Genomic DNA, 11,138 nt, shown 5'->3' with positions numbered 1-11,138 from the left:
CCGGATCCGCGTCTCTCCGCGGCCGCGGGGACGGGCGGGACCCGCTCCACCCCCCGCGGAGCGCCCCCACCGCCGAACCGGGAAAAGGGCGTCCGGAGAGCGCGCGTTGGCCGCGGCGGGGAGAGGGCCCCGCGGAGCGCTCCGCAGCGCCCCGGTTAAGGACACGCGTCTTTATTTTACTGTTTCCCAACTGGAGCCTCATCTGAATCCAACTATTTTTTAGATGAAATCTTCAAACAGAACTGAGCACTCTTTGTTCGTGTTCTCTCTCTCTCGCTCGCTATTGTTGAAGCAGTAACCGAAACGGAGAATTACAGCATGGGAACATTAGACGCGCCTGTCGCCCGCCATAAGGACAGTAATTCTGTCACTTACCTCATTTCCCATAACAACGGATGTTATTGGCTTAGGGAATGTGTGAACACTCAGCTAAATCCTGAAGACCTTTGCATGCACGCATATACGTACATATATTCCTATGTATTATTCACTCTTTACTCAAGCAAACTTCTGCTGCACTCCTTGTGAGTTTGCTTCAGTGAGAAACGTGGGATTTGCCTCTTTCTAACAGGACAAAATGAGTTCTCAGTGAAGCTCCTCCTGACGCCCCCCGATTTTCTGCTGTCGCACACTGCCCTGTCGGGCAGAGCTGGTCCCTCGGCTGGGCGGCGATCAGCCCAGCGCGGGGCTGCCCGGCGTTTGTGAGCCCCACCACGCTCGCTTGCTCAAGCTGTGCTTTGCAACGTGCCTGGCAGTCTGGTGGAAATCTTCAAGCCAACTTCTATCCTCTCCGTACCAATGGTTATTGCTTTCCAGCCTGCCTGGAAAGAAAGATCTAACACATACGTGTTAACTTCCCACAGAGTGAGGATGCGAACCCTTTGCACAGCCCGTGCCTCGGTCAATGAGATGGAGACAGAGTCACATCTGCTCCTCTTAGTCCCCATGTGCCACGTACGTACTTTTGTAGAATCACAGAGTCATAGAATGGTTTAGGTTGGAAAGGACCTTGAAGATCATCGAGTTCCAACCTCCCCTGCCATACACAGGGACACCTCCCACCAGCCCAGGTTGCCCAAGGCCACGTCCAGCCTGACCTCGAACACCTCCAGGGATGGGGCCTCAACAACCTCTCTGGGCAACCTGTGCCAGTGCCTTACAACCCTCAAAGTGAAAAACTTCTTCCTAATGTTTAATCTAAACCTGCCCTCTTCCAGGTTAAAGCCATTCCCCTTCGTCTTATCACTATGTGCCCCAGTAAAAACAATAACCTGAACGATCCCGTCATCCTCACAGGGAGATTTGCCAAAACCAGATCCTTCACTGGGAAGAGAAACCCGAATCACCCGCCTGCATGTGAGAGCAGTAACAGCTGAGGGGGCGCCCGGCGTGGAGAGGGCAATCGCCTTCCCAACAAGAAGTGTTTGCACATGAAGCTATAGCGCATACGGATCTGCTACAAACCATGGGCAAGACTACGAGCTGCTGAGCAATGTCAGCAAAATTCCCTGGCTCACAAGCTCAGGAAATAAGACAAACATAAACACTCTGCGTGCGATTCACAGCTGGGGTCTACCAGGGAGGCTCCCCCGATTCCCACAGCCGGTTTATTCGGCGACAGCAGCCTCTCATCCCTGACATCCACACGTCCTACGCACACACAGGGTTAAATCCCTCTTACAAATCTTCGGCATCCAAGTTTGCCTCAAACACAAGCCCTAGACCAAGTCAAATGGGAACTTGGTAATTAAGCGTCTGCTGTGCAAGTCAGGGGCTCCTGAACGTGTGGCAAAGCAGAGAAAATTCCACTCCGAGAGTATTTTATTACTAATCTAGTAATATATAACTTAAGACTTACATCCGACCGACAAATCTGGAGTCACTTCACTATGGCACTGCCATTTGCAAAGGTTTTACAGGTCACAGTAACAGGGTCCTTGAAATGTATTTGTGTAGATTTAAGCACACAAACCCTGAAACTACCACAAAGGGAATAAACACACAGCAAGTGAAGCAGGAGAGCAGTAACAGAAGCAGCCTACCTACCTAAAGGCCAGTGAAACCGGCCCTGGACTTTCTGTTACCTCACTATGCACTGGAGTGCATAAACTAGCTGGAAAGGCACATTATTAGTGTTAAGGGCTCTTTCTGGAGCAGACTCACAATTGTACCGGTTTTATCACCTTTAATGGCTGGACGTGGCGTGCAGGGATAGCCAGCTCCGTCACAACTGCCTGCACTAGTGCTTCGTAAAAAGCAGTCCCTCTGAGTCCTCATATGAAAAGGGGAAAATACTGGATGACAAACCCCATTTCTATTAGTTAAACCTTTAATTTGGCAGCTGCAGCGTCTGTGCAGGCTGCCCCATGGGTGCCCAATTAGTAGAGCCCATTAGGAGTTGGGGCTCTGCGTCCTCATCCCGGTTCTGCCATGAACCCCGTTCACCTTCTGTGGCCTCAGGCAGATTTACTCCCATGTGCTCCTTATTCCTCTGTCTTTTTTTACTCACCTACCAAATATGCCAAGTTTCATCTGACTGGCCTATCAAGAGGCCTAATTACTGGCAAAGCTTTTGGAGAGCCTTCAGTACAAGGACGGTTTAAACTGAATTACACTTAAACACAAAATCATTATCCTAGAGAATACGGTAAACTAAAAAACAACTGTATTTGTATTAGAGGCAATGGACTATGAGGATCAAATTTGCTCTTGCTCATAACCACAGAAGGACTCTCGAGGTGTTGGTGTAGTCTATAGCTACACCGGAATAAGCACAGAATATAGCCCGGTTTGCAACTCGCTAACTGCGCTTTGTGTGTGTTTATTGCAGCAGAAGCTTCAATATTTGACTAAACCCTTATTACTACTTTTGGCAGAAACCCTAAAAGTCTACATTGTTTGAGAGCACAGACACTTTGGCAACACAATCACTACATTTTGACACATCCAATAGAAAAGGGAATTTTTATAATCGGGATCAAACTCCATGGGGAAAAAAAAAGAATAAAAGAAAAGAAAAAGCCCCCAGAATGTAAATATTTGATATGATGGGAATTCCTAGGGATTTTGTCTTACTTAACTGTACACAAGACTCCAAGCTGGATGCATCCTCAAACCAAAAGCTATTGGCTTGTGTCCAAATTTTGTGGCTGCTTTTCTCTCTCAAATACTCCAGCCCAGCCCCACCAGATCCAAACATCCTTTCAAGCTGGAAAAGTTCAATTCCAGACCTAAAATCTGTACTTAGGGCACATCTCTATTCCAAGAGCAGCATAAAGTGGCTGTCACTCGTATGTCACACTGTTACTCAGCCCCTGGGGAAGCCCATCAGGACAGCTCCTCTCTCCGTCTTGAGAGAGACACAAATTAACTGCTTTATAGAGTTCTTGGGCAGGAGGAAGGAATTATTCACAATTCATCTTCAAGACAAAAATACTCATTCATAGGAAAATCTAAAAAAAAAATCGCCAATCTCTTCCACTCGCTCATTATCCCGCCTGTCTGTATCGATTAACCACAAGCGTTTTCAGAGAGCTCCTCAGAACAGCAGCTAGACAAAACAGTATCTTTTTCCAGCTTTCCGGTGCGTGCTGCATCCAAAGCCCTGGCCCACGGTCTCCCAGCGATGGGGCTGCGCAAGCACTCAGGCAACCGGGAACGCCAGTAACCGGGAACGGCGGCCGATCACCGGGATTGGCAGAAACGGCATCAAGCCTTGAGACAACGGCAGCAGCAAATACTGACCAACTCTTCCATACACTTACTTGTACAAGGGACTTTCAGAAAAATCAGACCCACAGCATCAAATGGTAGAAAGGCAGAACTGGAAATTTTCCGCCAAGTAAATTTTGGGTAACATTAAGATTCCTAGGCAATGGCCAACCCTGAAAATGAGAGCCAGCCGGTGGGGCTGTGCTGCATAACTGCCATACGCTCCAGATTCAGACCCACTTCTCACTTTTAAAGGAAATAAATACCAACCAGGACAGAAAAACTGTAATATGCCTTGTTGGAAACAAATCTTGTTTGTGTTCCTCCAAGCAGATTGACTTTGGAAAAAAGCAAAGTTGAGTCACACATCTGTTTCTTTACAAATGGAGGTGAAAATGCACACATTACAGTTTGCACCAAATTAGTTACTGTAGATCAACTCTTCTCCAGAGCTAGATTGCTTAATCTGTTACATGTTATTGCCTCCTATGACCAGAATTTATTATTCCCATTTATAATTCTAATGTTTCGGTTAGTCACCCATTCACAGGGATAAGATCAGTGCCTGAAGTCATGGAGCATTACACATTTCTTTATTTAGAGATGACATAAAGCCTTTGATATTTTCTGAGGAATGTTCAGGCTGGAACGAAATGGACGATAAGAAACATATCAATATATTCTGCATAAGCGAATTATAGTTTTCCACACAGACTTCATTAACAGAGCAAAATAGTGTTTCTTTAGCATTTTTCTCTCCTGAGAGCACACAGAATGGATTTTGGGTTAGCCACTAAAGGAATAAGCATTCTTTTAAAAGCAAAGATGATGTTTGTATTTAGCAAATCAATTTTTCTTGCATTTGTGCAGAGATTAAGTTAGTGGTGCTTTTAATTCACTCAGAATAAGGCATTCCCAAGAGAACAATTCTGTGGGAAGAGATACATTTTACATTATAATATTATAAAGTTATAAAACTTAGATATAACCCACTGGGGGTAGAAAACTGTCTCACAGCAGAACTTTTCATTTTGTGTATTGGCAAACTGAACCCAGTTCAGGACAGGACTTAAGCACATGCTTAAGTCTAATTGGTTTCAGTGAAACTTAAGCATGTGCTTGAAATTAAGCCAGTGCATGAGCATTTTTCCTGATTAGTAATGCCTCCCTGAATTGAAGCCAGAATGTGGTCAAGTGGTTGAGGGAAGATGCCAGCGCTTTCACTGGAGTACTGTCTGGCTTCTGGAAAAGTATTTCTATTATTCAACCCTTCTCTTATTTGTGTGTAAAATGGGTGTAATTGCATGTAGCTGTTTCACCAGTCTGATGCTCAGTTCATGCCATTTGTAAAATGTTTTGAATTCACTAGATGTTTCTCAGTTATTCTTTTAAGGATGGCACAATAAATGTATTACGTTAGCTATCACTGTAGAGCATCACCTCGAGTTTCCTGCGCGTAACACAGCATAAGCATATATGAAATTCTGCAGGTCCTAAGAGGGAACTCAGCTAACTCAAAATTCCCAAGCAGCTCAGGATTTCAGAGAAATTTTCAAAACATGGTTTCACCACATACTTTCAACACATTGGCAAACAGGTTCAGACACCATAATCCATACCTTTAGCTTTATCCTGAGGCTGTGATCATTGCATAATTTGTCTCACGTCCACAACTAAAATAGCGAAGCACTTGTGGTGAGCTGAATGCACGTTTTTAAGGCCTGTGGAATCATGGAATCATTTATTTCTCCTGTAAGTGTCATAGATGACAAGACAGATGGGATTTATGGTAGGGAAGGGGAGAAGGGAGAAGGTATTCTTTCCTGCACCCCAAAGATCTTCTTCAGTATAAAATACATTTAAATAAAATGGCTTCTTAAAATTGCCCTCTCTGGCCATTTACCTTGAAATAGAAGACCAGGCCAAACACTGTCAATGGGATTGCAGGGCTTGATGCCAGTTTCATTGGCGTCCGTAAACAGGACAGATCCCACAACTGTACCAACACCGCATCAGCACCTTTTCCAGGAAATGCCCGTCCCCATAAACCGACAGCTAACACTCCGCCTGGAGAACGAAGGGACACAACGCAGAAATGGGACACGGGATACTCTCAAACGGGGTGAACTAAGCAAGACGTGTAGGAGTTCGCACCAAGGACTTCGGCGGTGTGATGAGAAAGAAGAGCGCCGCTGGTGGATGTGAGTACATCTTCCCAAGAGATCTCCTACAGTTACTGTTAACCAAAACGCCATTTCACAGCGTTTCTTCCTCCCATCTCCCAGAAGATATCGCGCAGACTCAGAAAGAGGAGTCCAACATTTTTTCCACAGCTACATTGGTCAACGTCAAAAGACTTCCCGGAGAACAGCAACTCCATACCGCCCGACGGCCCCCGTTGGCCCAAGCGCAGTGGTCAGCCCCGCGTCGCCCGGCCCTTCGCGCAGAGCCCCGTCCCGCTGCCAGCCCCGCGCCGCGCAGCCCCGCCGGCGCCCAGGAGGGCGGACAGGAGCGCCAAGACGCGGCTCCTGCTGCGAGCCAACACCGGAGAGATCACGGGGCTGCCCGCACCAACTCACGACCTCCACACACATCTGCAGGACGGTCTGGAGGAAGAGGGGTGGTTCATCAGGACAGGTAGGAACTAATGGGATAATTGCTACGCGCCTTATTTTTCGGCATCGGCAAGCACTGAAAAAGCCAAATGGGTTCAGGCTGCACTAACATACGGTGACTTGTGTTAAACCCTGATCAGTATTGCTGCAGAAGTTTGGCACAGGGAAACAGATAACCAAAAAGCAAAGGAAACTAAAGGAAAGAAGGGCAATGCTAGAGCTTTCTTCCTTAAACACTGGTAAAAGTTTAAATTTTAATTTGGTGAGACAGGTGAGACCACAGTGAGACCATCTCTAATCCCCTGGGTACCCAGAGAGTGAGAAATTGGTGAGAACACATTGGGGGAAGCATTTATTTTCAAAAATGAAAGCAAACCAACTCAGACCAAGGCTGAACAGTACCCTGGGGGTACAACCGTGACTCAGATAAATTCTAACTGGAATTCAGTTCTTACCAAATGGGAAATATTGCCTCTATCTTCCTCAATTTAGATGAGATGGAAACCCATTAGAAAATACAGAACATGGTTTTGAAATTAATGGCACACCGTCATTTCCAATGCATAGAGCACCCATGGAGTTTTGGCAATTCCTTGAACGCCTGCACAGACACTTTATTAGTGGCTATCGTGGCCATTTTTAATAGTGATGGCTAAGCATATTTTTTCCTGGAGCGCTTTGAAGAGCGGAACCAGTAATCAGGCCATGGCTTGGCTATAAAACGCCAACCTCATTTCGAACGTCTGAATCTCTCGCACGGACCATGAGCGCAGAGAGGACCACCCACCACATCACATTAACATAAATATAGCGTTTACCCAAAGCAAAATGAGCAACTGGAACTGGCAGGAGTGGAGAGCAGAACAACAAAAAATGATTAGGGGGTGGGAGGGATTGAGTTGCGAAGCAAGATTAGAAGAGCACGTAGCCTGGCTGAGGGACGGGTGGGCGAGATAGACATGATAACAGCCTATAAATATTCACAAAGCATAAACACCAAGGAAGGGAAGGAATTCCTCGCAGTGAATAAAGAGGTTCTGTTGGGAGTGAATGAAGAGAGGAAAAAATGCAGCTTGTATATCAGGGTGAACTTCTTGAGGCACAATCTAGTAGGCAGCGTAAGTCGACTTGCTTGGCAGGATTTTGAGGGACTGAACAAAGCACTGGTCCAGCAGGGAATAACCCGCTCCTGGCAGGAGTCGGCGCGATACTCTGAGTGGCCTTTCAGCCTCCCGCTGCCGCGGAGCCATCCCTGCTCCCACGGGAGACTGCTCTCCTGCGTAACCACATTGTTCGCCCATCGAAATCGCTGCCGGGCCCCCATGGGACTGGAAACAGGGGCTGGATGCACAAAGGTGGTTAGGTGCATAAAGAGAGAGGCGGCTGCAATAGGTACTGAAGTGCTGGACACAGCTGGGAATCCCAGCAGGTCCCCGCGATGTCGAGTACTCACCGCTGAAAATCTAAGTCCAGGAAATTAGATTATAAACCCACCAAAGCAAGAACGATCCTTTTGTTCTCTACTTATTTAGCACCTAACACAACAGGATTCTTGGCGCTGCTGCAAGGATACTGTTTATAGTAATAAAAATAGGATCTAATAGGATCTAATAGTCCGAGGCTGCGGCTCCTGCGAAGCCGGGGATGAGAAGGGCATTCAAAAGTAGTCACGGCTGAAGGTATCCTCAGAAAAAAGCTCTGCAGAAAGGTGGTAAACTGATACATAGCCCACACCAGAAATAAGCACACGTTTAACTTAGAATCACAAGTGACCACAGAAAAAGGTTACTTGTTCAGCTGAAGCACAGAATTAAAGTTACTTCTAACATGTGTTTTGGGGTCTGGGTGTGGTTTCTAGATAGCTTGAAATTTCAGTCTCCTGTTTTGCCTGTCAACATTAGCCAAGTTTTGATGTGTTCCAGTTCTCTTAAATGCTGCCGACAGATGCTAAAATCAAAGTTGACATTCAACCTACGCGCTGCGTAATCTAATAACGGGACTCGTGCTACTCAAAACTAACAAAACTTAAGAGCTTTTTTTCAGCAAAACTTTGCTGTCATTTGTATTTTCATCCACCTTTTCCAGGGCGTCTAACTCAGAAAAATGATTTTTTTCTCTGGGAAGCTTTAAAAAGAAAGCGTCATTGTGGTTTTGTATCAACATGGGCGAAGAGACACTTAAAAGCCGTAACGTGCCAGTGTCCAGCACCTGTGGATTTACTAAATGTGCACAAGGTGAATCCAGTTGTCTCCGCGGGGCGCTGGGCGTACACACTGACGGCAGAGTGCAGGGTGCAAGCCCGCTTCCAAGGATCTCTGTCTTCCACTTAGACAAGGCCAAAATGTCACACGTTTGTCGGTGTTTCTTACTAACTCAGTAGAAACCACAGGGGACTCTTTAAACTCTCTCAAGTTTAAAGCACTATTTTAAAAACTAAACTCAAGCAGATCTCGTCAAACGCTCAGGGGTGAGACTTCTCCCGTTGATTTATGTACCATCACAGCAGCTGTAAGTCGAGAGCTGTTGTTGCACCGCTCCAAATGTCTCTCTAACGGTGCCACAGGAGCCGAGCTTCATTGCAGCACTCTCAGTTTCAGCTGAATTCAAACTGTGATGATTTAATAAGCTATTCACTGAGAACGAGAAAACATCAGTACGAAAGACATGATTATCACACCATCACCCTGCTAAAACTCAAAAATAATGACGGATTTCAACCCATTTATCACTTAACATTCTGGAGCTTTGGCATTTCGAAGAGGCATCAGAGTTTCTTTCCTAATACACAGAAACAGAACTGTCCTAATTTTGCATTTTAGAGCATGAGACCCTTTAAATCCTTAAAGAAAATAAAAGCACAGATTGCAGATTACTAACGCCTCAGATCTTACACAATTTAAACTAGGTCAAGAAGGAGCTGTTCTATGAATCATATTTTCAGTTTCTGGCAGTGCTCTTAGCCTACAAAAGAAGGGTTACACATTAAAATTCTCACATTCTCACTGCCAGTTTCTTGGTATTATCGTATCCGAGATGCACCATTGTAAAATCATGCAGTTAGGAATTCCCTGTTTTCATAGCTTTATCTTCCTCGGCAAACAAATGAGAAAACCAAAGAATTGCATAACAGCATTGTATAGGTGCTTCCTAATTTTCAGGCTGATTTTAGCAGTGATTGTGTCTCATGCATGAAAGCATTGTCTTTAGAGATGCCACACGCTATGTTGTGCAGAAACACAGGATCCCATTGAAAGCAAAATCTCTTTCCAAACTTTGTTCTGCCAGATGCAGCCTCCCCTAGCACTGGATTCCAGCTTTGGTTTTCTTCATAGCAATTTCTGGCTTTTGAAAATCTCCTTACTCAACAATTTGTGCTTGTGAGGAAAATATAGAAACCACACGGTATTTTTTCACTTGTGCTTTTTTTACATCTCAGCCCTGTTTTTATCTATATCCATATACTTTGAAACGTGGCTAACCTGTAATTATGGAATAGAATCATATCACACGATCCAGTATAATAAATTAGTTGTTGATTTTTTGGCCAGCTTGAGAAATGAAGAATAAAAACCACCAACTTGGTAAAAATAAATTAGCTAAGTAAACATTGTCCAAAAACATATTTGAACCAACGACAATGATGTTAATTTAATGGTAAACACATATATATGCATGTGTAAATACACACACACCTCTCTCTGTTGAATGTACTACTGTCATTTATGGGATTCTCTTCCTAATCGCTTAATTGAATGCAACTGCTGGTCTTATCTTACCCCAACACTGTAATTTTCAAACTTAAACACTGAAAGCAAGAATAGATCTTTTATGTTAAAGCCATGTAGGAGAAGCTACCCATGAAAAATATCAGCGTGGTGTTATTGGAATGTAAAGACTTCAATGAAAGCTTAGGTAAAACTCAGCAAGTCTCTGGGGATACTTCCAGGAATGACTGATCCTTTGCTGGAGGAGACTCCAAAATCAGATTCAGTTACCTAACTAAAGTGCTTTTTCAACTAATTATGCACTGGTGTCATGCTCATGGTGATGTTCAGGTTTATGCAAAATACAGCATGCCAATCTTGCTCCCAGTGAAGTCACTGGCAAACCTTGCTTCGATTTTAACGAGTTCTGGATCTGACTTAGCTATTTAAATGTAAGTTTTAAGGTCCAGCTTCTGTTCTTGCTGAAGTCAATGGAAATTCTCTCGCTGACATCAGATGGAAGAAGCACAGGGTTTAAATTTGATTGGACTAAACTAAATTGTATGAAGATTTGAGAAAGAAGTATTCTGATTAGACTTAAGTGAGTAATCTTAGATAATGCACTGTGACAGATCTCTAAGCAGCACAATTTGAGCTAATAAAATATACAGAGAAGGAAAATATGTATTTCTTAACCTGTAAAGCCTTATCTTTGGGGAACAACATACGACAAAGACCCCACATAAGGAGAACAGAAAAGTAACCCTACAGAAGTACCTTGCTTAGAGATTTCTTTCTGTAGTCTGGTCCTTTACACTTAATGCAAATAACGTCTGATAGCTGTCACTACACGATTCTTTTGCAATGATCACCAAACCAAGCCCTGAGCCGGAGAGGCAAGTCAGAGCGATATTCCGCTGCACAAAACCTCAGATCAGGAAACCAAGTGGCAGAAAGGACGCTCGCAGCAGGAAACCCAGGTGTCTGGCTTTCCCGCGTCCAGACGGCACGGGGGCCGCAGGGGCACCCTCCCACCCTCCCTTCACCTGCCCCTTCTCTTCAGGGGCGCAGAGCCTCCACCAAGGGTCTCCCTTGGATTTCCCAGGAA

At 44.9% G+C, this 11,138-nt stretch overlaps 1 protein-coding gene across 1 annotated transcript in view; it reads right to left on the bottom strand.

Annotated features, from left to right (window-relative positions):
• The window catches only part of APCDD1L (adenomatosis polyposis coli down-regulated 1-like), an 11,987-nt gene extending 4,337 nt beyond the window's left edge, over positions 1–7,650 (bottom strand). Inside the window, exons 1-2 of the mRNA XM_009893598.1 lie at positions 7,510–7,650; positions 6,094–6,317 (exon numbers count right to left, since the gene is read on the bottom strand). Coding sequence (XP_009891900.1) covers positions 6,094–6,317; positions 7,510–7,650 — 365 coding nt within the window. The remainder of the gene's footprint in view (positions 1–6,093; positions 6,318–7,509) is intronic.
• Positions 7,651–11,138: the final 3,488 nt, after the last annotated feature.

Source organism: Charadrius vociferus, unplaced genomic scaffold, assembly GCF_000708025.1.
Source record: "Charadrius vociferus isolate BGI_N301 unplaced genomic scaffold, ASM70802v2 scaffold259, whole genome shotgun sequence".
NCBI lineage: Eukaryota > Metazoa > Chordata > Aves > Charadriiformes > Charadriidae > Charadrius > Charadrius vociferus.
Note: the sequence above shows the minus strand (reverse complement) of the source record. Positions and strands in the feature narration are given on the sequence as shown.